Raw genomic sequence first — 27,488 nt, 5'->3', positions numbered from 1 at the left:
TCAATAATACTGATTAAAAAACAATCCATGAAATGTGTAAAGTCACTGTTATATAAAAGATAAAGCAAAATTTTACCTTATTCCTAATGGTATAAAATAAAAAGTAAAAGACACCAACAGACTTGTGGGAGTTGATTTAACATGTCTTTAAACCTCTCTAACATTTTAAAAAGTCAAATTTAAAATTATACTCATGAAAGTTTTCATCCACAAGAATACAGTCAATTGAACTGCACTTCAGCCTATTAACTGCTATAGAAAATTTTATAGCAAATGTAATGTATATCTAAGGTATGAATTTAAATTATGGGAATATGAGCTGAAATTATGAAAACTTTGCAAATTATACATGCATGTAAAAGGTAGACTTTTAGGTTACCTTATTTAGATTAATAATATTTAAATATGAACTTGAGCCAGTATGCAACAATTTATATATATGTAAGAATATGTATATTTTTGCATTTGTCATTTCATGACAATTTTCTTTTTCTTTCAGACTCTTGAAATACTGACTGGAAGATAGACATTTTCTTTCTGGCTGATTGTATGGGAGAAATTTTGACCTTAGAAAGTGGAAATGAGGTTGCTATGGAAACTGGTAATTCTGATGTCACTCATAAACATTTCCGCAGGTAAAGTGTTCTATTATTATGAGTTCTGATTGATAATCTATTGGCATTCTATTTTTTCTACAGGTGAAGCAATTTTCAAATACATAATATAGGGTTGGCAAAAAAGTTTTTTCATGTTTTCCCATAACATCTTACAGAAAAACCCAGAAGAACATTTTGTCCAATCTAATACTTACATTATTTAAATAACTAGATGATAAAATTTTGAAGGTAACCTCTATGGGTAATACAGAGTTTAATCCTTAAAAAAAATTAATCAAGTGCCATTTTTAAATAGAACTAAGATGATTTCAGTTATAAATTGTCAAGTATGAAATTTTTATAGTAAAAGGATGTGATTAAGTAAATTTTGTCATCAATAAACAATGAAGAATAATTTTTTTGTTTCCTTTAGAGTGGTCTTTTAAAAATTAAAATAGAAATATATATATTTTCTTCAAATTTGGAATTTGGTATGGATTAAAGCTATATCAGTATAGAAGATAAAGTAATATAGAGTGTCATATCAGAAGTAGAATAAGTTTAGAGTTTTTTTCCTATCCATGTCAATGATACATTCTTTCATTCACCCTAAGTATGAAGTCTGTGTTTCAGTTAGCTTTTGTCATGCAACAAACCATCACAAATCTGAATGGATGAAAATAACACATACCCATGTATTTAGTTGAAAAATATATAGATGGGCAATTTTAAGTAGGCTCAACTGGCCTATTCTTTTGATTTTGCCTGAGTGCTTTACATCTGTGGTTAAGCTACTGGGTCATCTGGGACCTGGCTAGTCTGGTAATAGAGACCACTGGGCTGTCTCTGCCCCGAACCAAGTGTTCTTTTATCCTCTGTAAGTCTGTGGTCCTTCATATATATCTGCTCAAAATTCCAAGAGAAATCAGAAGTATGCAAGGTTTTTTAATGTTAAGACTTGCAACTGACACAATGCCGTTTCTGCTGCGTTCTTTTAACCATTCCCAGTCACACTATCAGACTCAAGAAATATAAGAATTTACTCCATCTCTTGATAGAAAAACAACAAAATTACACTGTAAAGGGGTATGGAAACAGTAAAGCAGATAATAGTGACTAACTTTGAATGTAGTCAACCATAGTTCTATTAAGAACACAGAATTCTATTCTGAATTTTCAAGCTTACCTGTGTGAGTCGCCACACAACAGGAACATTGTCTCAGTCATCTAATTGTCAGAGCAACTCTTCTATCAAAACATACTGCTTCCCACCCACTGTGGTAGTGCGTACTACCGAAGTTTCCCACATTCATACCAAAGCCCTAATATATTAGGAGAAACATAGGAACAAACATAGTAACACACGAGTCAGAGACATGGTAATTGTAAGAGGCAAATATTCAAAAACAATTCCAAGAAGTGGAAACATTTCTAATTTTAAAAGGTATGAAAAGGTTAAAATATGCAAAACACAACCATTAGAATCAGAAAAACATGTAAATAAAGATATTTTTACTACTAGAGAATCCAGTGGCTAGAAGTGCTATCATTGTGTTTATTCAAAGTTATTACATTATTTTGATTCATATCACTTCTAATTCTCTGTAACAAAGAATCAGAGTTAAATAATATTTTTTGTAATAGATGAAAACAAAACCAGAGTCATCAAAGTGCCCCCAAATTATACATATGTGAATACAAATTCTATTCTTATCTTGCAGTTTCAGTTTCCTGTCAAAATTTTAGATTAACATTTTTCCCTTTAAATATCTATACTGAATCAGCACAGTATATCTAGAAGATCTTTTATGCTAAATTAAAATAAATTATTATTCTCAGACCACGTATCATCTGAGAGATCTTCCAGTTCTTCTGTTACGTTTTATTTTTCCAAGTTGGATGTGATTCAACATGTCCTTTTGCTATATCCTAAAGCGAAAAATAATCATGTGTCCTTGGTGTACAATTTTCTTATGAAGGAACAGATTGTATCTTTTTTTAAAACCACAGCTATTTAAATAAGATAATCTGAGCAACATTGCCACAGAGGTAAGAATGCTGACAATCATATACACAAGAGAGTTTTGCTTTAAATCTGTTTGTTTTGTTTTGTTTTATTTTAAGATTTCATGGTGTATCTCCCCACTTGCAGATACTATATACTATGTTAGTTTAGAAAACTCAGTTCCCTAATGATGCAGTGCTATTTCTACACACACACACACACACACAGACATACACATATAATAACTTTTTATTTTCCAAAAATTGATTTTGATTCATTCTGAAAGACCAACAAATCTTTCACAATTATGTGCTTTTCCTTCCTATTTTTTACTGTTACAATCTTTTCAAAGCACTGACTTTTTAATTCTCTCCAAACTTTAAATTAAAATTTAAAATTTTACCCCATCTCATCTCCTATTTGTTGTTGTTAATTAACTGTATCTAACCCTATTACTATGGATATTGGCCTTTAAGTTTTTATGATGAACCATAATCTATCCAGGCATATGTTATGGTTCTGGAATATTTTTGAAATTATGGATATTTAAAATTTCTAGTATTCTATTTTGGTATTTTTTTTAATATTATGAGACAACCATTTAATTAAGATACATGATTGCTAATTACGTGTGAAAGTCACTCAGTCATATCTGACTCATTGTAACTGCATGGACTATACAGTCCATGGGATTCTCCAGGCCAGAATACTGGAGACGGTAGCCATTCTCTTCAGGAGATCTTCTCAACCCAGGGATTGAATTCAGGTCTTCCACATTGCAGACAGATTCCTTATCAGCTGAGACTTCAGGGTTTTTAATCACTTCATTAATGTGTGTGGTAGACTAAATAATTGTCCCCATGGATACCTAGGACCTAGTATCTGGAACTTGTGACTTTCGCATTAAGTAGCAAAATGGATTTTGCAGATGGGATTAAGTTAAAGATCTTGAGATGGATAGACTATCCAGGAATAACTGCATAGGAAATCGAAATGTTCTTGTAAGATGGTGACAAAGGAAATTTGGCACAGAGCAGAATGCAATATGATGAAAGAGGAGAAAGAGACATCAGATCTTTGCTACCAACCTTAAATATATATAGGAAGGGACCATGAGCCAAGAAATGAAGCTCAAGAAGCTAGAAAAGACAAGGAAAGAGGTATTTTCTCTTTGAAGAAAACATACATTGGTTTCCATCCTGTGAAATCCATTTTGGACTTGGGACCTCCAGAAATGTGAGAAAATATATGTGTGTTGTTCTAAATCACCAAGTTGTAATTTTTAGAGAACCCATAGGAAACTAATGTAATAAGTTTCTTCCTCACTAAACTTTAAGCTCCAGAAGAGCTGGCACTGTACGTTCCTGGCATGTGGTAGGGATTCAGTAAATAGTGTTAAATGAACAAATGAGTGAATTAGATTCAATGTTATTGGTCCTATTTGGATTATCATCAAGTAGAAAAAATTAAGTCATGAATTTCCCATGTTTTGATGTCTTGTCATAGAATTTTAGAGACGGAACTCTAGCAACATTTGAAAGTTTCAAACTATGCCCTACTTGAATGTAAACTTCATGAGAGCAAAGATTTCCATATGTTTTATTCTCTGCTGTTTCTCCACCCCCAACAGATGGTTTGTAAATATTCCACTAAATTCAACAGATAGTTTTAGTACCTTAGATATGCCGAGCACTGAACTAGATGTTGACCTTCACAGTAAGAGGGCCATGGTCTCTGTATACATACATACATACAGCATACAGCCTAAAAATGGAACTCAGCAAGTCAGCCAATAATTTCAATAGAGAAAGTATAGCTTGCTATTTGAATATCATAGTAGAGAGCATATAACATGGAAATGTTCTAAGAGGGCATCTGCTGTTTTTGTCAACCTCCAATCCATTTCTGCTTCCTCTGAAAAATATATATTAGATTTTCCTTAGCAAACCACTGTTTTCTATCAGTCTTTGTAGTTGAAAGGAGAGTGACATAACTTCATAATCAGCCAATTGGTATATCCCATCCTCCTTCACCATAGTATTTGGTTCAGGAAATATTATATCTGAACAAATCCCTGGGCATTTGCTAAAATGAAACGACATAAAGTCATCACATTTGTGCTGTGGACAGCGGGGCCTGGTGGGCTGCCGTCTATGGGGTCGCACAGAGTCGGACACAACTGAAGTGACTTAGTAGCAGCAGCAGTTGACTCATTGGAAAAGACCCTGATGCTGGGAAAGATTGATGGTAAAAGGAGAAGAGGGTGGCGGAGGCTGAGACAGTTAGATAGCACCACGGGCACAATGAATATGAATTTGAGCAAACTCAGGGTTATAGTAGAAGACAGAGAATCCTGGCATGCTACAGTCCATGGGGTCACAGAGTTGGACACAACTTAGCAACTGAGCAGCAACAACAGTTAGTACAAAGATGTACCAGGGACTGCTCTGACAGAAAAATTGGCCTGGAAATGAAATTAACACAGACACAGAACAAACCAAGGGAATAATGGCACCGTTTCTAAACTTTACCTTTGAAACTTTAAGTACCAGGTGTCTTTTTCCTCTTTTATGCTAATTTCCATTGAAATTCTGTCCCTTGATGAAAAGAATCTTCTCTGATAAGGTCAAATTGTTTTTAATGTAAATTAGTGATGATAAGTGAAGCTCTATTAGCAATAGAAATTCTTTGGGGATTAATGCCTACTCCCTGCTGGGCATGAGGAACACAGCAAATATGAAGATGAAGAAAAGGCACAATTTTTTTCCTGGAAGGATAAAAAGAGTCAAGAGGCTTTATATGGACTCAAGGCAAACCATTCAAATATCACAGTAATCCAAGTCTATGCCCCAACCACTAATGTCAAAGAACCTGAAGTTGAACAGTTCTGTGAAGACCTACAAGATCATTTAGAACTAACACCTCCAAAAGATATGATTTTCATCATAGGGGACTGGAATGCAAAAGTAGGAAGTCAAGAGATACCTGGAGTTACAGGCAAATTTGGGCTTGGAGTACAGAATGAAGCAGGGCAAAGTTTAACAGAGTTTTGCTAAGAGAGCACACTAGTCATAACAAAACTCTCTTCCAAAAACACAAGAGACGACTCTACCCAAGGACATCCCCAGATGGTCTATACCGAAATCAGACTGATTATATTCTTTGCAGCCAAAGATAGAGAAGCTGTATACAGTAGCAAAAACAAGACTGGGAGCTGACTGTGGCTCAGATCATGAACTCCTTATTGCCAAATTCAGATTTAAATTGAAGAATGTAGGGAAAACCAATAGACCATTCAAGTATGACCTAAATAAAATCCCTTAGGATTATACAGTGAAAGTGAAACATAGATTCAAGGGATTAGATCTGATAGACAGAGTGCCTGATGAACTATGGATGGAAATTGTACAAGAGGCAGTGGTCAAGACCACTCCCAAGAAAAAGAAATGCAAAAACGCAAAATGGTTGTCTGAGGAGGTCTTACAAATAGCTGAGAAAAGAAGAGAAGCTAAAGGCAAATGAGAAAAGGAAAGATATACCCATTTGAATGCAGAGTTCCAAAGAATAGCAAGGAGAGATAACAAAGCCTTCCTTGGTGATACGTGCAAAGAAATAGAGAAAAACAATATAATGGGAAAGACTAGAGATCTCTTCAAGAAAATTAGAGATACCAAGGGAACATTTCATGCAAAGATGGTCTCAATAAAGGACAGAAATGATACAGAACCAACATAAGTAGAAGATATTAATAAGAGGTGGCTGGAATACACAGAAGAATTATACAAAAAGAAAAGATCTTCATGACCCAGATAACCACAAGGTGTGATCACTCACCTAGAGTCAGACATCCTAAAATGTGAACTCAAGGGGGCCTTAGGAAGCATCACTATGAACAAAGCTAGTGGAGATGATGGAATTCTAGTTGAGCTATTTCAAATGATGCTGTGAAAGTGTTGTACTCAATATGCCAGCAAATTTGGAAAACTCAGCAGTGGCCACAGGACTGGAAAAGGTCAGTTTTCATTCCAATCCCAAAGAAAGGCAATGCCAAAGAATGTTCAAACTACTACACAATTGCACTCATCTCACACACTAGCAAAGTAATGCTCAAAATTCTCCAAGCCAAGCTTCAACAGTATATGAACCGTGAACTTCCAGATATTCAAGCTGGTTTTAGAAAAGGCAGAGGAACCAGGGATCAAATTTCCAACATCTGTTGGATCATCAAAATAGCAAGAGAGTTCCAGAAAACATCTACTTCTGCTTTATTGAGTACACCAAATCCTTTGACTGTGTGGATCACCACAAACTGTGGAAAATTATTAAAGAGATGGGAATACCAGGCTACCTTACCTGCCTCTTGAAAAACCTGTATGCAGGTCAAGAAGCAACAGTTAGAACTGGACATGGAACAACAGACTGGTTCCAAATCGGGAAAGGACTACATCAAGGCTGTATATTCTCACCTTGCTTATTTAACTTATATGCAGAGTACATCATGAGAAATGCTGGGCTGGATAAAGCACAAGCTGGAATCAAGACTGCAGGGAGAAATATCAATAACCTCTGACATGCAGATGACACAGCCCTTATGTCAGAAAGTGAAGAAGAACTAAAGAGCCTATTGAAAGTGAAAGAGGAGAGTGGAAAAAGTTGGCTTAAAATTCAACATTCAGAAAACTAAGATCATGGCATCCGTTCCCATCACTTCATGGCAAATAGATGGGGAAACAGTGAAAACAGTGAGAGACTTTATTTTCTTGGGCTTCAAAATCACTGCAGATGGTGACTGCAGCCATGAAAGTAAAAGATGCTTGCTCCTTGGAAGGAAAGTTATGATCAACTGAGACAGAATGTTATAAAACAGAGACATTACTTTGCTGACAAAGGTCCACCTAGTCAAAGCTAGAATTTTTCCAGTAGTAATGTATGGATGTGAGATCTGGACTATAAGGAAAGCTGAGCACTGAAGAATTGATGGTTTTGAACTGTGGTGTTGGAATAGACTCTTGAGAGTCCCTTGGACTGCAAGGAGATCCAACTAGTCCATCCTAAAGGAAATGAGTCCTGAATATTCATTGGAAGAACTGATGCTGAAGCTGAAACTCTGACACTTTGGCCACCTGATGTGAAGACCTGATTCATTGGAAAGGACCCTGATGCTGTGAAAGATCGAAGATGGGAGGGGAAGGGAACGACTGAGGATGAGATAGTTAGATGGCATTACTGACTTGGTGGATATGAGTTTGAGTAAACTCTGGGAGTTGGTGATGGATAGAGAGGCCTGGTGTGCTGCAGTCTATGGGGTCACAAACGTTGGACACGACTGAGCGACTGAACTGAACTGAACTGAAAGGTTAAAAGAGGTTAGGGTAGTTAAATAGGGACTGCTACCTGAGAATTAAATGGCATGGGAAAATAATAGGCTTCTATATATAGAAACTGAGATAAAAATATCATCATTGTGAGTATTATGCTTTGATACTATTTGCAAAGTATTTATTCACTATACCAGTCACATTGTACATGGAAAATCCAGGTTCTCTGAGAACCTCAAATTCCATCAAGCATCACGGGGAAAACCACATTTGGTGGTTCTGTGATGTGGATAGTGTTCTCCCATCAATTATAATAAATCTGAACTGAACTAGTCAGGATTCAGTCAGGAAAGCAAGCTCACTGTGGATACTACAGTATAGGGGGTTTATTTCAGAATGAAGATCTTGTACAGTTGTGAGGGAAACTGGAGTACTAAGGGCCCAAATGTAATGTCATCAACAAGCCCTCAGGGCACTGGGGCAGGTGGTAAGTCAGACACTGCAAGTGGATCTGGAAAGGCAGCAGATCCAGCTGCCAGAGAGGACATGAGGAGAACTTCATGTCCACTATCATCTCTGAAGCTGACAGTGGACTTGGGATCACTCTTGGTCAGCAGTGCTAGCAGTTGGGTCAAAAGCTAGATATGAGAAAGGAGACAGGGACCCTCTCTCAGTTTCTCAAAATCTCTCTCTCACCACAGTTACTTCCATGTGGCTTTCAGAGAACCTTGTCATTTCCTCTTCCCAAATTTCATCCAGTTAAAAAAGAAAATCAACCCCAGAATTCAGAAATCCAGAATTCTATAGGGAAGGGAAATTTGGGAACTTAGTTTTAGCTAAGCTAATTTTGTTGTTCTCTCTTATCTCTGAATTAGGATTTCTTCTGATTATCACTCATTTTTATAATGAAAATAATCAGTAGTGTAATCAAGTAGAATCCAACAACTATAGATTGTCTTAGTGTTTACCTTCTTAACACATCAGCTGCTAAATATGTGTTTCAGACTGTCTCTTCACATTAATAGTTTGTTTGGAATGTCTGAGCATCTCACTGAGTTAACCAATTGACCACATTGATGGACAGGCAGACTAATCAATGAGCTTTGAAAGTTGGAGTTTGGATATAACAGAACCTTAGCCACAGAATCGTAGCATTCAACAACTTGACAACGGCAGTAGAGTTTAAAAACCGTTACCCATCTGTGACTAAACTCTATCAGTGATGCTCTTGAAAATAATTTCAAAATAACAATCAGAAAATGTTTGATAAAAGAACAGCACAGAGAAATTCACTCATAATTACCCAAGGGGATAGCATGAGATGGATAAATCAATTCCAATATGAGTCCCAAGGTGCCTTTTAGCTAAAAGAAGCAGTACGGTCCTCCCATGTTATGTGAAAAAAATAGTAAAATTGTGTAACGATTTTCATCTTAAAATCATTGAATATCAGGACTGTAAAGGGTTATGGCTGTCTACTGTTATAGAGATGATAAATGCTAATGTTATCAAGGGCCAAAGCAGAAATAGGCTGAGACTCTAATCCCCAGGTGTAGATTATTGTTCCTGGTCTCATTTTTCTTCAGTATCCCTTTTCTTTTCTTTTTTTTTTCTATACCTACATTTGGAGTGATTTCAATGTTGTAAAAATATAGGCAATGGACAGGTGCAATACTTTGGCCACCTGATAAGAAGACCTAACTCATTTGAAAAGAGCCTGATGCGGGGAAAGATTGAAGGTGGGAGAAAAAGGGGATGACAGAGGATGAGATGGTTAAATGGCATCACCGACTCAATGGACATGAGCGTCAGTAAACTCCAGGAGTTGGTGATGGACAGGGAGGCCTGGCGTGCTGCAGTCCGTGTGGTCTCAAAGAGTTGGACATGACTGAGTGACTGACTGACTAATACATATATATGTGTTTGTATATCTATACACGTGCATCCATGTATGTGTACATATATATGTTTATTATCAATTTTATTAATACAATGTATGTTAGCAGAGAATTGAAATAAAATTGTGAAATTTATGTATTAAAAAGCAAAGATATTACTTTGCCTACAAAGGTCCATGTAGTCAAAGCTATGGTTTTTCCAGTACTCATGTACAAATGTGAAAGCTAGACAATAAAAAAGGCAAAGCCCAAGAGATGGTATAGGACAGGAAAGACTGGCATGCTGCAGTCCATTGGGTTGCAAAGAGTTGGACATGACTGAGTGACTGAACAACAAAAAAATAAAATGTACAGTACTCTTTAATATAAATTCCATAAAGTCATTTTATTCTCACAGAAGTCTTTTGTGAAACTGTACTGAATGCATATACCTTGAGCCAATCTCATTTCAGTTCAACATAACTTGACAGAGTTGGATTCCAATCCACCAACTCTGTTCCAGGTAATTGTACTGTTATTAAGTCTGATATGTTATATAATCTTAGTTTCTCATCCTCATACAAATTATTTATTTACTGAAAGCTCTTTCAGCATCAGCACCAAATCAAGATCTGATTTGTGATGTTTGCCAGTTTCTATGTGTAAATATTCTCATGGCTGATTTCAAGCTAACATGACATCACCATGAATGTGGATTTGGATAGATACAGTAGTTCTTCATGATACAGGATTAGCATCATAACAGATACTATACATTTTATATGTCTTATACATATAAACCAGTTCAACACTATGAATAATAGTAAAATGCACTAATCAGAAGTAATGAGTTTTGAATATTTATTATTTTTAATATAATTATTTTACTTTTAAGATGACATAATTTAACTTTGAATAATGTCTGTGCTTAATAACTTGCTTACAAAATTCCTAAGGATATCACTCAGCTCTCAAGAGCTGCCGCAAGTTGGTTGCAGCACATCCCTGGCTAAATACATTATCAATAAATATATATGATATACATGTTTTATATTACATGTAATTTGCATATAAAATGTAAAACTAATCTATGTAATTAGAAGGCAGATAGAGGTTATTCTTGTCTGTCTTAACTGTGATTGGCAGGTCTTCTTGAAAGACAGCCATGGTCTGCATCCTGACTTGAGTGCTGGTTAGTTACTTTAGGTGGGTTCAATTTGTATAAATTCATTGAACTTATGTTCATATTCAATTGCAATAATCAAACTGAACATGATTAAATCTGAACTGCTGAGGACAGCAATTTGTCACAATATTTTGAAAGGTCCTCATGTGATTCCAATGTGAAGTTTGAGAACCAGAATTTTTCCATATCGTTTAATTAATCTGTCAAATTATACTAGTTTAAAATATGCTAATGTGCTATTTACTGATATAAGCAAAAGGAAATGAAACAATTTATAATATAGTCCAAAAAGATCATGTTATATTTGAGCAAAATCTAGCTTCCTATCATGACTTAGGAAGCCCTGGGTAGTTTAGCCTTTCCCTCACTGTCCAGGCTCTAGTTTTCTCTGATTCTAATTCAGTGAAACCAGCAGAGAAAATATACAGGCAAACTGCAGAATCACAAAAAAAACAGGGAGTTGTTGTTTTAAACCACTAGTTTGGAGGGGTGTGGTTGTTACACAGCTATATGCAGTTGATACATACATAAGTATAATTTTGAACAATATCTGTAGGATCGCAAAGGTGTTTTTAAGGCTTGCATATATTTTAATGAAACAAGATATGTTAATCTATGTTTTCGCAAGTTCACCAACTTTTGCATTATTCATGGTTTTACAAATGTGACTACATTTCTATCTCTATCTCAAATTCCTCTGTTATTCTGGTGAATTGAAAATTTCTGTAAATACAGATGGTTTTCTGTTTCCCTGACAACTCTTCCACTTTGGAGAATTTTTTTTTTTTAATCTTTAAAGTGCATAGTCTTTGAAATGAGGTAGTTTGTACATAGAGAGTATACAGAATTAACTATTGGTATTGAGGAAAGAAAATGTTAGAAATTCTATACTCTTCTATTTTGTCTAATGCTTTTGTTAATTTTAATTTTTATGTGCATTTTATAATGCATGTAGCATAAATATAGATATATTGGTTCATATGTTTACAACTATTTTTTTATTTGTCATAAAATTTGCATAAGTATCTAAGTCATACTACACTCTGAGCAGAAGCTAGCCTTTGTACATAATGGACAGCAATTTGAAAAAGCCAAGTGTTAGGTAAATTTAACTTTATGTCAAGAATGAAAGTCTTGAACAAATGCTAAGCAAACATTTCATCTGAGTATTGTATTCTCATCATAAACTCTGACACATCTAGTCACATGGTCCTTGACAAGTTCTATATTTCTGATTTCTCCATTGATAGAATAAAGGTAATAATCTTTCATTTGTGTAGTTTCAAACTCAGATGAAACACTGCACATAAAACTCTTTATAAACTAGAAAGCACCAAATATAATGTATAACTAATCAAATATTAAAGGATAGTCTTTCTTTTCCCTTTACAACTAGGCATTCCATGATTATTCTTATTTTCAGCAAGGGCAAATGTATATTTCTCAGAATAACTATATATTTGAGAAAATTATCTCTTTTAAGTGAAGTGTGTGGAAATGATAAAAGTCCTCTTAAGAGCTAAGGAGAAAGAAGAATTTTGGCTGTTTGGAGGTTTATTCAGAGTGGAGGTCACATTGGAGAAACATTGAGAAACAGCTGAGAAACATTGGATATACTTTCATTTAAGAGGAAATCAATCTCAAGAAAGACAATGCAGATGAAAACAATCAGATGAGGAGAGACTTGGGGATTTTAAAAAAAACAACAAAAACTGCAGAGGTCTCACTAGTAGTACAGTCTGACTTAAATGAAGGATACACGAAGGAGAGTAAAGGAAGACATGGCTCATGACACAGGTGAGATGGAATTAATTGGAGAACTTTCAATATTTGTTAAAGGAAATTGAATTTGAATGCTTGATTAGACAGTTTGAACTTCATAGGAAATGGGATCTGTGAAGGTCTTGACACAGAGTAATGACAAAATCAGCTGTGCCTTATGAACGTTTGTCTGCACAGGAATCGGTGTCAATAAGCTATGCCTTAGAAAGGATGTCGCGGGTGCCCTTAAATAGGGAGAAGTCTTACGAGGCCACTATAAAAATCGAGCAGAGATATCGAGGATTTACTTGAATGATGACCCACAAACTGGAAAAGGAATGAACAAATATATCCTGAGGTAAAATACAGCATAAAAAATTTTAAATGTTTAGATTATTTATAACACAATGTCACTGGGTATCTGCTACCCAATAATATTAAAATAACATTGGCTGTGTGTTTAATATGCTACTTCTGCAACAGTACTAAAATTATGCCTGTGTAGACTGTGTGTCTAAGCAAAATGTATTAGTTAGCTTTGCAAACTGGGATTCGATTCATGTGTTCACTTTATATCATGATTTATTTTTTAAATTAAAAAAAAAATTTTGGCCATGCTGCATGGCATGTGGGGTCTAGTTCCCTGACCAGTGAGCAAACCCATGCTCCCTTCAGTAAAAGTCTGGCCTCTTATCCACAGGATCACCAGGGAAGTTCCATGATTTGTTTTAAAAGAAAAAAGTACCTAGCTGAGACCAAATTACATGTTGTAATTAAACCACTTATGCCTCAAAGTAGAGTCTAATACTATCCAATAAGATTCTAAAAGTATTTTTGAATATTGGGTTACATTTAAGTGGTCTTAGGGGCTTACTTTGAGAGGTCAGCCAACTATTCATTTATTTTAAAATATTTATTGAGTCTTTACTGTGCATTAGGCAGTGTTCTAGGTAGGAAAGATGAAGTCATATATACAACTGGAAATAGCTTAGTCTACATAGAGCCTCTATTCTACTAGATGTAGAAAGAAAATGGACAAGTAATAAATGTTAATTCAGTTAGTAAAAAATCCACTGAAGATAGTAAAAAAAAAAAAAAAGACTGATGAGAGTAAGGCCAGTGGTATGACTAGGTGCTGACACCATTTATAGGGTCCTAAGGGATGGTCTTTCATGGAGGTGACTGATTTGAGGTGGGAGTAATGGAAAAAGCCAGCCATAGAAAGATTTGGAGAAGTGCTGGGCACCTGAACAGCAAGTGCAGAGGCCCTGAGTGAAGGACAATTTTGATATTTGGGGGAGTCTAAGAAAGAATCATGGCTCTCATGTAATGGACAAATTGAGATGAAAGGGATTGACAAAAGTCAGACTGTATCCTGTCTTGCTGGTCATGGTAATGAGTTTGATTTTAAATCTCAGGAGAGTTTTAGGTAGAAAAAATTATATATTAATCCCCGTATGTTATTTTCCATTTGTGGCATAACTATTGTGGATGTGTGCTGAATTGCTTCAGTTGTGTTCGACTCTTTGCGACCCCATGGAATACAGCCCTTCAGGCTCCTCTGTCCATGGGATTCTCCAGACAAGAATACTGTAGTGGGTTGCTATGCTTTCCTCCAGGGGATCTTCCTGGCCCAGGGATTGAACCTGTGTCTCTTGTGTCTCCTGCATTGGAAGTCGGGTTCTTTACCACTAGCACCACCTAGAAAGTCACTATTAAAGTACCCCCTAAAATGGTGGTTCAGATGGTAAAGAGTCCATCTCAAACGCAGAGACCTGGATTCAATCCCTGGGTTGAGAAGATCCCCTGGAGGAGGGCATGGCAACCCATTCCAGTATTCTTGCCTGAAGAATGGGGTTGCAAAGAGTTGGACACAACTGAGCAACTAAGCACACAAAAAGAAAAATTACATGATGTCCTCAGCTTCATATAAAACTTGAGCCTCTTCTTCAAAGACTTCAAGTTAAAAACACAATTTCCCACATTCCTTTCTAGTATGGGCCTACATTGCCCAAAGAATATTTTGTCTGCATAACAATCATTTCCTTCCAATGCTGACAAAACAGTGTTTTTCTACATTGTTATCAGTCTTTGAACACAATTTCACTTAGGGTTTGAAGGTGAGTTACTTTTGAAAAAGATTTGATAATCACACAGCTACCTTTATCAGTAAGCATTGCATAAAAATATGGTTTTCAGCATTTCTAAATTGGACCATCTCTATTAGAAATTGCAAAAATGTCACTTGACTTAAAAATATAGACTGGTGTTTCATTCCTGAAGGTGCCATTATGCTAACAATAAATCTGAACAGGACCATAGGCAGAGTGTGGGTTGTGATATGCTCAATATTCATCACACTCCAACCCAAAGGAATATCCATTATGTGCTTCTGGGATCCTTGAGCTAAGCAGGTATATTACACCTGCCAATTTTCATGGATTTGCTGTGTGATACATCATCCTCTTTGAGGAAATCTTGGTCACAGGGCATATTCCATTCTTGTGGTTTTCTTTCTCAGGTAGTTCAATTACTCTGGTTCTCAATTCAGCAGAAATTATGTTTTTGAAATTGAGTAAAATTCAAGCAATCATACATACTTTTCAATGTCCCCCTTATCACAGACTCCTGACTATTTAGAGGACAGTACATTTTCTCCAGATCCAATTTAAGGCTACTCCATTTATAAAATGGCATGTTATGCCAAAACACTGACAAAACAGTTTTTTTTTTTTTCCCTTGATTGGAATAAACTGTAGAAATAGCTTGATTCAAGTTTTAAGAATCAATTACTTTGAAAGACGTTTTGAGAATAATATAACTACATTTGTCAGTTGACATTATGTGAAAATAGTGACAGGAAAAGTATCTGATAATTTTAGTCTCAGTTTATTTCTCAAGAGTAATTAATACAATGGGAGAAAGTGGCTCATTAGACCCCAATAATATAATAGTTAAATGCCTACAGGAGGCCTTTAATCTGGCTCTCTGCCAATAAATGTGACTACCTTCATGCTCACTTCCTTAAATTATTCAGTTTCTCTCTGGAAAAAAATTGAATCTAATACTGTATAAGCAATACTTCTTCAGGACTAAGCAAATATACATTCAGTCCATAATTTTGTAAGACAAGAACAGAAGTGTCTGGCCATAGGAAGACAAATATAAATGACACACAGAAAAGCCACATGAATTAATGAAACGAATGGACTGTTTAAAAAACTACCATTTAAATGTTAATTTTTTTAAAGTAACAAAATTAAAAGAGAATTTATTAGGCAGGAATTCTTAAGATGATATAAGTAATAAAATCCCTTATAACTAGTGATGTTTGCTATTTCTTATTTGGTTTGTGTTTAAAATACCAGCCATTTGACTTTCATTGATACTATTTTTAAGAACTGCAGAGTTGTTGTTGTTTTTTAATTGGAGGATCATTGCTTTACAATGTTATGTTGATTTCTGCTGTACAGCAAAATGAATCAGCCATATGTATGCATGTATCCCCTCCCTCTGGAGCCTCCCTCCCACCCACCCACCACTGTCCCACCCCTCTAGGTCCTCACAGAACACCAGGATGAGCTCCTTGTTTTATATAGCAACTTCCTACTAGCTATATCTGTTACCTATGGTAATATATATATTTCAATGCTACTCTCTCAATTCATTCCACCCTCTTCTTCCCACAATGTGCCCACAAGTCTGTTCTCTATGTCTGCAACTCTATTCCTGACCTGCAAATAGGTTCATCAGTACCACTTTTCTAGATTTTGTATATATGCATTAGTATATGATTTTTGTTTTTCTCTTTCTGACTTCACTCCATATAACAGGTTCTAGGCTTATCTACCTCAGTTCAACTGCTTAAATTTGCTCCTTTTTATGCATGAATAATATTCCATTGTATATATGTGCCAAACTTTTTTATCCATTCATCTGTTGATGGACACCTAGGCTTCTTCCATATTCTGGCTGACAGCAGAATTTTTATGAAGGCTTGAGTTGAAAATTATGCTATTTCTATACTTGGATAACTCATTTTATATATAAATATATACATATAAAGATTTAGATGATTCACTTTTATCTTGCTAATCAGGTACTTAGTAATTTTTTTAATATCAGATTTTTAAAGATTTGACCTTAACTTTTGAAATCTGTCTATAATTTATCAAATTTATATGAAAATAATAGTGAGATGAAAGACTTAAATGAATAATAACATCTAGTACATTCTGAGCCTTTCTATGTTCACTGTTGGAAACATTAACCCTTAACCACATCAGTAAACCTTGGGTTTCTCACACACATGACATTTTAGCATCAACGAAATCTGATCCTTCGATTTTTCAGTGTTTGCTATACCCTACACATTTGTTCCAGCCATTTTGTTGACTATTTACTTAAGAATAAAATAATTCTTCATGAAAAATTCTCATACATTGTAAAAAAAAAGTTGTAACTTTTTTCTCCATTCATCAAAGTGGTTGCCAATTATTCAATTAATATTCATGTTTTTTCCAACTCTCAGATGTATAGATGGTTCAGTAACTTAGGGGCTAAAAATCAACCTTCTGAGCCCATATTCAGTTCAGTTAAATCGTTCAGTCATATCCGACCCTTTGTGAACCCATGGACTTTGTGAACCATGGCTTCCTGTCCATCACCAACTCCCAGAGCTTGCTCAGACTCATGTCCATCAAGTTGGTGATGCCATCCAACCATCTCATCCTATGTTATCCCCTTTTCTTCCCACCTTCAACCTTGCCCAGCATAAGGGTCTTTTCCAGTGAGTCAGTTCTTTGCATCAGGTGACCAAAGTATTGGAGTTTCAGCTTCAGCATCAGTCCTTCTAATGAATATTCAGGACTGATTTCCTTTAGGATGAATTGGTTGGATCTCCTTGCAGTCCAAGGGACTCTCAAGAGTCTTCTCCAACACCACAGTTCAAAAACTTCAATTTCAGAGCTCAGCTTTCTTTATAGTCCAACTCTCACATCCATACATAACCACTGGAAAAACCATAGCTTTGACTAGACGGATCTTTATTGGCAAAGTAATATCTCTCCTTTTTAATATGCTGTCTTGTTTGGTTATAGCTATTTTTCCAAGCAGTAAGCATCTTTTAATTTCAGGGCTTCAGTCACCATCTACAGTGATTTTGGTTCCCAAGGAAATAAAGTCTGTCACTGTTTCCATTGTTTCCCCATCTATTTGCCATGAAGTGATGGGACCAGATGCCATGATCTTAGTTTTTTCTATGTTGAGTTTTAAGCCAACTTTTTCACTCTCCTCTTTCACTTTCATCAAGAGGCTCTTTAATTCTTCTTCACCTTGTGCCATAAGGGTGGTGTCATCTGCATATCTGAGGTTATTGATATTTCTCCCAGCAATCTTGATTCCAGCTTGTGCTTCAGCCAGCCTGGCATGTTACATGATGTACTCCACATACAAGTTAAATAAGCAGTGGAGGGAGTGGAGTGGGTCTTGGCTGTTATTCTTACAGCGCCCATGGAAGAGCACTGATCCTCTCTCCTAGCAGCTTTTCTCTCCAGCCCTTCTTAACTACCCTAACTTCTTTTAAACCTTTCACTATCCCCCAAAGCCAACCTTGGCCCTATTTCCTCAAGTTCCATGCTTTAAAATGAGGGCGTGTGGTATTTCACACTCAGGAACTAAGGACTGAAAGTGCTTTAAATCACTCTGCCTCTGAGTTGACTTATTATTGATTTGACCACGATTTTTAGTGCTTTTACCCAAAGGAAGAAAAGTGCAAATAGGTGTGGAAGGGCATCAATCTGTAATAAGGCTACAGAGATGTCACTTTCTAATAGAAACATATACAGTGCTATGAAGAATATAGGGTATTTTCACACATCTTCTTTGCATGCATTTTCAGTTACTCTGTCATGTCAAACTCTTTGCGACCCCATACACTGTAGATGCCAGGCTCCTCTGTCCATGGAATTCTCTAGGTAAGGATACTGAAGTGGGGTGCCATTCTTATCTCCAAGGGATCTTCCTGACCCAGGGATCAAACCCAAATCTCCTGCACTGAAGGCTGATTCTTTACCATCTAAGCCACCAGAGAAGCCCCATGCACTGTTACTATTCCCATTTTGTAGATAAGGAAATAAAAATTGTAGATCCTAAATGACTTGCTCAAGGAAACATGGCAGATAAGTAACAAGTTGCATTTTAGCATAGATTGAATTTAGAATTCACACTCTCAGCTCACTATATTCTGTCCATGTCCAACTTTAATACTCAGTGCTTATGTGATGATCCAGATTTTGACTGGATATTTAGTTCTTCAGGGATGCTGCAGATAATGATGAGAATTATTCATATTTCTTTAGCATAGACCATATTTAAAAGAGGCTAAAAATAATATAAAGGAGCTGTAAGGTCAAGTTTCAGAGTTGAGTTTGAAAAGTCATTCTGAGGAGTAGAATTTCAGTGAATTTTATTTCTTCATTGTACTTTCTAAATTTTCAAGTGGGTTTATATTATTTTTCAAATAAATAGATTTTCAGGAGTTTTTAAATAGATTTTAAGAGTTTTACTAGTTAAATAGATGACTTGACAAGCTGAGGCATTTTCTGCTCCAAACTGGTCAGACAATTGACCCAAAACTTTCCACTTTATTTGATAAACTTTGACCATTCTAAATTTCCAAACATCATCAAAGATTTTGATTTGATAAATTATCAAATACTTAACTCTTTTGTGTATTTTCTTAGACCTTTCAAGTTATATATATGGCATAGGTTATAGTCATCTTAAGTTCTATTATAAAAGGGTACTTATAATATTCTTATTCACGTATATTATTCAAAGTTCTTCAATTTTCAGTTCAGTTCAGTTCAGTTGCTCAGTCGTGTCCCACTCTTTGCGACCCCATGAATCGCAGCACGCCAGGCCGCCCTGTCCATCACCAACTCCCAGAATTCACTCAGACTCACGTCCATCGAGTCAGTGATGCCATCCAGCCATCTCATCCTCTGTGGTCCCCTTCTCCTCCCGCCCCCAATCCCTCCCAGCATCAGAGTCTTTTCCAATGAGTCAACTCTTCACATGAGGTGGCCAAAGTACTGGAGTTTCGGCTTTAGCATCATTCCTTCCAAAGAAATCCCAGGGCTAATCTCCTTCAGAATGGACAGGTTGGATCTCCTTGCAGTCCAAGGGATTCTCAAGAGTCTTCTCCAACACCACAGTTCAAAAGCATCAATTCTTTGGCACTCAGCCTTCTTCACAGTCCAACTCTCACATCCATACATGACCACAGGAAAAACCATAGCCTTGACTAGACGAACCTTTTCTGGCAAAGTAATGCCTCTGCTTTTGAATATGCTATCTAGGTTGGACATAACTTTCCTTTCAAGGAGTAAGCGTCTTTTAATTTCATGGCTGCCTTCACTATCTGCAGTGATTTTGGAGCCCAAAAGAATAAAGTCTGGCACTGTTTCCACTGTTTCCCCATCTATTTCCCATGAGGTGATGGGACCGGATGCCATGATCTTTGTTTTCTGAATGCTGAGCTTTAAGCCAACTTTTTCACTCTCCACTTTCACTTTCATCAAGAGGCTTTTGAGTTCCTCTTCACTTTCTGCCATAAGGGTGGTGTCATCTGCATATCTGAGGTTATTGATATTTCTCCCGGCAATCTTGATTCCAGCTTGTGTTTCTTCCAGTCCAGCGTTTCTCATGATGTACTCTGCATATAAGTTAAATAAGCAGGGTGAAAATATACAGCCTTGACGTACTCCTTTTCCTATTTGGAACCAGTCTGTTGTTCCATGTCCAGTTCTAACTGTTGCTTCCTGACCTGCATACAGATTTCTCAAGTGGCAGGTCAGGTGGTCTGGTATTCCCATCTCTTTCAGAATTTTCCACAGTTTATTGTGATCCACACAGTCAAAGGCTTTGGCATAGTCAATAAAGCAGAAAGAGATGTTTTTCTGGAACTCTCTTGCTTTTTCCATGATCCAACGGATGTTGGCAATTTGATCTCTGGTTCCTCTGCCTTTTCTAAAACCAGCTTGAACATCAGGAAGTTCATGGTTCACATATTGCTGAAGCCTGGCTTGAAGAATTTTGAGCATTACTTTACTAGCATGTGGATGAGTGCAATTGTGTGGTAGTTTGAGCATTCTTCAATTTTACTATCACAATTAATCATTAAACAATTATGAAGTAGAAAGGAAAAATGTTATTCATTACATTATGTAGATAAAAATGATAAAGTAGTCTTAACAATAGAAATATCAAAAGTAGTAGAACTGACTCTAAAACCCAGGATGAGTATTTATATTGCAAACTTATTAGGGAGTGAAAACACTTGATCTCTAGAGTCTTAATTTCAAGAATTTGATATCTCAGGAATATACAGATTGAGATCTTAGTGAATATCAAAATACTCAAAATGAAACTTAAAATATTTATATAAAACTGAAAATATTTCCTTGCTGTATCACTTGTACTATCCAAGTACAAGGAACACAGAGAATCAAATAGTGTGAAAACTTCCTATGACTTTTGCAGTGCTTTTCTCTTTTCCTTAGTCCTTCCTCAGATATACGGCTATGTTCCTAACACCTAAAACATGGGCTTTGGGGAAGGACGTACCTGGATACCAACCCTATCGCTGCCCTTTAAGTAGACAAATTACTCCTGGTAATTTTCATACCTTTCCAAGCTCTTTCTCTTCACTTCACAATAGGTTTAACATTTAGTTCATCAAATGAGCTTTACATTTCACTATTCATTTTTAGAGATATGCAGAAATGCAAAGTGATTAGCACAGTGCTCAATAAATGATAACTAGTGGGGATCATGGTAAGAGTAGTACTGAGAGTTGGCTTGTTAATTGTTTCTTCATTTACACTTAGAGTTAACAGTGCTAACAACTGAAGTAACAGCAATAGTCAACACCACTCACTGCTACATAGTATCTTTAGGTGTAATTCTAAGGACCAGATCTTAAAACTCAGTTACCTGGGATGTGTACTTTGTCTTTCTTTTATACTTGGGCTTTGGATGGCTTTTTCCTACTGCTCTGTATCAAATCAGGAGTTGGTAATGGACAGGGAGGCCTGGTGTGCTGCAGTTCATGGGGTTGCAAAGAGTTGAACACGACTGAGCGACTGAACTGAACTGAATCAAATACTCAAAGTGAGAATGAACATGGGGTCTTGCTTTATCTCAATTACAGTAAGTGAATAACTGGGTTATTTTGACCACAGATCAAACTCTAAATTTCAATGAAGGAGCAATTATAGGTGCCAGAAAGACATGAGAGGAACCATGCACCAAAATTTTTCTTCAAAATTTTGACTACAAATAACTTAATCTCTGATTTAGAAACTTTGCAAACCAGAGTTTCTCAGCGTCAACCTATTGACCCACTAATTAATCAGATTTGGGGCCAGATAGCTCTTTGCTATATGGAGCTGTCCTCTGTCTTATAGAATATTTAGTGGTATTCTTGCTCTCTGTCCACTATGCTATGCTATGCTAAGTCGCTTCAGTCGTGTCTGACTCTGTGCGACCCCATAGATGGCAGCCCACCAGGCTCCGTCGTCCCTAGGATTCTCCAGGCAAGAATACTGGAGTGGGTTGCCATTTCCTTCTCCACTGTCCACTAGATGTCAGTTACAACAGCCATCCAAGTCAAGACAATCAAAAAATATCTCCAGACTCAAAGAGCCCACTGGGGAGCAAGTATCTCTAAATGGGAGTAACTTCTGTATACTCTTGAGAACATTCCTGAAGTTGAGCAACTATTGCTATACTCTGCTTTCCAGCAAAGCCTCTATTTTAATTTCACACCAAACCTACTACAGCTGTTGTGTTTTCTGACCTGGGGACCCTTACCCATCTCCTCCTGGATCATCTCTCCATAGAGACTGACATCTACTTCAGGGTTTCTCTCATCAAACTCGCTTCCCTCACGCCTTCTGGGAAGAGTAACTATACAACCTTCATACTTCTTTCTCTTTGAACTATGTACCTTCTTTCTCAGGGGTACCTAAAATAGTATTTTTCACTTTTTTGAACCCAAATTCACTCTTCCATTAGTTTCTGAGAGTCTCAAAAAACAAACAAACAAACAAACAAAACAAAACAGGGCTATACTGGCTTCTGCAAATACTACTGGTAATAACAACTAAAAATTGAAAGAGGTTTTTAACTTGAAAACTGTGTTAGGAAGGAGGAAGATAAGAGGGGAACTAACAATAATTAAGCTATGATGTGTCAGCTTCTAGACTACTTAGTATCTCATTTAATCCTTACAGTAAAAGTTTTAGATGAAGAAACTGAGGCTTAGGTTGGTTGCTTTCAACACTGCAAACAAATGGGTATTATTGTTTGTTCTGCGTAACTCAGTGCTCTGTGCCCACTTCAGTGTACCATTTCCAACAGTGTTTGGGAATTCTTGTGAAGAGAGAAGACAGACTGCAGTACTCTTATTTATGTGTGTACGTGTGTGATTTGTATTTCACACCTTAACCCATACTTTTGAAATATTAAGCATCACACTAAAATATGGAACGAACTATGTCCCAAAAGATCAAAAAGAACAGTCACATTTCTCCATAAGCAACTCTTATACACTTTGGAGAGAAGGCAAGTTTCTATCTACAGACCTGTCAAGAGGCAAGCTGTCTCTTTTTAAAAATGATTTAGAGGCATCTGCCCTCCAGTCTGCTAGTCCGTTAGTGTCTCACTTGGCTATTCATCATCAGAGAAAGGAATCTCTGCCCATTTCACATAAGGTACATGTCTTGCTACTGGAAGATCTTTCTCCAGAAGCAGATGGGTTCAGGCTAAGGTCTCTGCTTTCAAAATAGAGACAGAACTCAGAACTATTTATATCACACTTGAACTGACTCAGTACCACTGCTCATTTAACCTACTTGTCTTCCTATCTGAAGATGTTGTTTTCCTTCTGGCCTTTCTGCCAGCTGTGACATATTCCAGGGAAACCTTAAAGAAAGGACATCTTTAAGAAATACCCTATTTCATTCTGGAGGAGTTTAGCATCCTCACTATACTTAAAGGCTGTGGTTATGTGTGTGTGTGTGTGTGTGTGCGCGCGTGTGCACATGTGTATGTCTGTATGTATTCAGTCACATCCGACTCTTTGCAACCGCATCTATAGCCTGCCAGGATCATCTGTCTATGGAATTTTCCATGCAAGAATACTAGAGTGGGTTTCCATTTATATCTATATTATCATCTTACTTCTTTGCAGTAGGATTTAATCAGTCCAGTTCTGTTTATTACTGTCTCATTTCTAGCTTCTTCATTTGGAAATCCATCCCTTATGCTAAATGCTCTTATATTATCTGGCAGTTCAAATAGACTTGAATGTGAATTCTCCAGTAAAAAATAACTCCTCTTATTGAGCTTGCAAACATATGCCCAATATTGTGCTAAATGCTTTACATAAGTGATTTTGTTTAATTATCAGAAAACTCTAAAAGGAAATAAGTATTATTGTCCCCATTGTTAGACAGAAGAAACTAATGAAGAGAAGGTAAACAGATGTCCAATTTCACACAGTTAGTATGTGACAGAGTTGGGATTTGAATCCAGATTTATCCCGAACCCAAAGTTGTTCTATTTTATCACACTGTCTTCATGTGAGTTTCTGCTGGGATTATCTTTTACTGCTCAATTTATAATATTTTCACTTTCGTTTTAATTTCTGGTTGACAAAATGAATGCATTGGTAGGGTCTGCAAAGACATGGAAATTGGATTACAAGCAAAACCATCTCTGGAAGTGCCAATTTCCTAATATTTCCCTTGTGGAAGGAACCTAGAATAATGGATTAGACCAGTATTCTAATCTCAGATATGCCACTATTGGCTCTCTAACACCAGAAAAATTGTGTTACTTCTCTAGACTTCAGTTCCCTTATTTGTAAATTGATGGAATTGACTTATGAATTCTTAATCCCTTTCTATGATAGTCTGTGATTTTCTGATGCATATAATATTTCTGCCTCACAAAAGGCTTCCAAAAATCCACTGGAGAAAACACTAGCAATAGGAAATTCTACATTCACTGCTACTTAACTTTGTGCTCATTCAAATATCTCCATAGTCCCTTTCCCCAGAGATTCTAAACACTTACTTAATTTAATATAGCCCTTTATAAAATGGGTCTTCTCTGAAGATCTCAGCTTGAGGCATTTCTCTGGTACCCAAACAACACATTCAGTTTTGCAAAGGCTTCATTTTTTTCTCCCTAAGAATTTCCTGTTCATTTAGCTACAGCCAGAGGTAAAGCTAACAAATTTGTACATCTCTTCAGAGGCACCCACTTTACTAAATGTCTTTTAATTGGCATGGGAGCCTGCAGAATGCCCTCTGAGAAACAATGAGAAGAATTGTTTCTTTAAATACAAAAATATAAAGGACACACTATCAGATTGAATCCCATATGCATTAGAATGGACTTTTAGTTCAGTTCAGTCACTCAGTCGTGTCCAACTCTTTGCAACCCCATGTACTGTACCCCAAACTAAATTATTTAGCTGTATCGCATAAACTTTCTAGATTTCCTATCATAGATACAGACATTCTCCTGTCAGATTTTCTGTCATACATGCGACTCTAGTTTGCTCAATGGTAACGGCATCCACTAAATCCTTCTCTCACTTTTTTTTTCTTTCCAGATTATCAGTGTGGTAGGAAGTATATTAGTAACGATTTGTGTGGACTTTGGAGTCCATAAAATTGCAGCCAACCATTTAACAACTATGTTGAATGTCTTCTACCATTCACATCTTCTACTGCTCATTTCAATATCCCCAAAGCCTAAATCAGTGAAGAACAAATAGGAGGAAGACAATGAATAAAACTGAGTTAAGACACCAAGCTCTGTGCTATAAATAAAGTACTGAGCAAAACTAACATGGCCCAATCCTTACAAAGCTTGAAGTGCAGTGATGGCTTATTCTTACACATATGTGCACACACATACACACACACTCACACATTTGTGACTAGTGCTCTAAAAGGCATATGACTTTAAGAACCTGTGACAGGAAACCTCACTTGGTTTGGGGAATTCAAAGAAGTCTGCCTTTAGGGTTCCCCAAGGACCTCGTGGTGCTGTGGTAACTCAAAGACTTCCAAAGAAGACTACCTTGAGGAACTGACTTTCTAAAATCTGAATAGTAACTGACCATCAGTTAGAGTAGAGAAGAGGCATTTGTGACATGAGCAAAAATATACAACAAAGGAAAATAGGTGGGAGGAAACGTGATAGTTTAAGGTCAACAGTAGAGTAATGCAGACAATAACAAGAGGAAGAGCAGATGAGGGAACAAGGAGAGGCAAGGACCAATCCTAACAGGACTTTGTAGGTTCTTCTATAAAATCATTAAAGGATTTTCCTTTGTTCCTCAAGAATGTAGTCATTTAAGATTTTGTAGCTGAAAGAAGGAAGTAGGGTAGGAAAGTGGATCAACCAAGATATGAACAAATTTGTACCCTGATATGACTACATTGACTCCTCCATGGTAAATAGATGGAAAGATGAAAAAGAATGAGAATTAACAGGAAATCATAGTAATCAAGAATTAAAAAAAAACCCACAATAATTTGGTGTAAGGATCTGATTCTCTGTGTTAACACATAAGAAGTGCTCAACTATTTTATGTGTAATTAAGATGAAATCTGTTGTGTAACAGCATTTTGGTAATCTTATTAGTCCCATCCAAAGTAGATGAATCAGTTTTTTTTCAATCCTATTGATAGTTTGACTTTGAAACCCTAAGATACCACCCCTTTTTATTCTATTTTTAAAATGGCCTCCTACTATACGTTTTATTTACTTTTCTGTTAGCAATGTTTCAAATAAAATAGAAACGGTTTTGCATAGATGAATCACTTGTTAAGGGATGAGTCAACTGACTGGAAAGAATATTAGATTTGGAATTAGGAAAAAATAGAAAAGTGCAGGCTGATTAATTGAATGATATTTATGGACATTTTACAGTGTTCTGTTGGTTGTTTTAGAGACTTAGAAGAAAACAGTAGTCTGCTGCCTTACTAGTTCTTTTAATTTGCAGAAATTTATTACTATCTTAAACTTTGCCTCCATATTCTTGAAGTATGGGGAACAATACCTTTCTCACTTGTGAGGATTAAATTGCCTGGTACATGCTAAAGCATTTTGTGAATCACAAGTAAATTATTGAAAAGCATATAATCATAGTTCTCATCTTGTTTAGTTTTTCCACTTGTTAGAAGTATTCTTTTGACACTTTCTTCTACGATTCTGTAATGTCCTTGGTCTTTGTTTCCTACTTTATTTTATTACAACTGCTTACAATGTTATAGCCATTTACAACATCATGTTAATCAAAATCATGAATTTCAGCAAAGGCAACAATCCTTGACTAGTCTGTGACCTTTTTCCCTTTGATCCTGGCATCTGAAAGCTTTTTATACATTTTAATTCTCTTCCATTTTAATAGCTTTGTGAAGCAGTCCTATTTTCTTTGACTGATAAGATCATTGAAGGTGACCTGATTTTCTCCAGAGATGCACAGTGAATAAAACACATTCCCCACAAAATCACTTACCCATATCCAAAGAAGGGGAGAAAAACTTGGAGTTGCAATTGCTATACGGAGGTCATATTAGGAGGAACTGACTTCTCAAATATTATGATTATACATGCATCATCAAATCATGTAAGCTGCTTATTGATCATTGCAAATCT

At 36.3% G+C, this 27,488-nt stretch overlaps 1 protein-coding gene across 1 annotated transcript in view; it reads left to right on the top strand.

Annotated features, from left to right (window-relative positions):
* The first annotated feature begins 517 nt into the window (after positions 1 to 517).
* The window catches only part of CNTN6 (contactin 6), a 262,943-nt gene continuing 235,972 nt past the window's right edge, over positions 518 to 27,488 (top strand). The window contains exon 1 of the mRNA XM_025272271.3: positions 518 to 635. Within this exon, the coding sequence (XP_025128056.3) occupies positions 581 to 635 (55 nt within the window). The 5' untranslated portion in view covers positions 518 to 580. The remainder of the gene's footprint in view (positions 636 to 27,488) is intronic.

Source organism: Bubalus bubalis, chromosome 21 (assembly GCF_019923935.1).
Source record: "Bubalus bubalis isolate 160015118507 breed Murrah chromosome 21, NDDB_SH_1, whole genome shotgun sequence".
In the NCBI taxonomy this organism is placed as follows: domain Eukaryota; kingdom Metazoa; phylum Chordata; class Mammalia; order Artiodactyla; family Bovidae; genus Bubalus; species Bubalus bubalis.
Note: the sequence above shows the minus strand (reverse complement) of the source record. Positions and strands in the feature narration are given on the sequence as shown.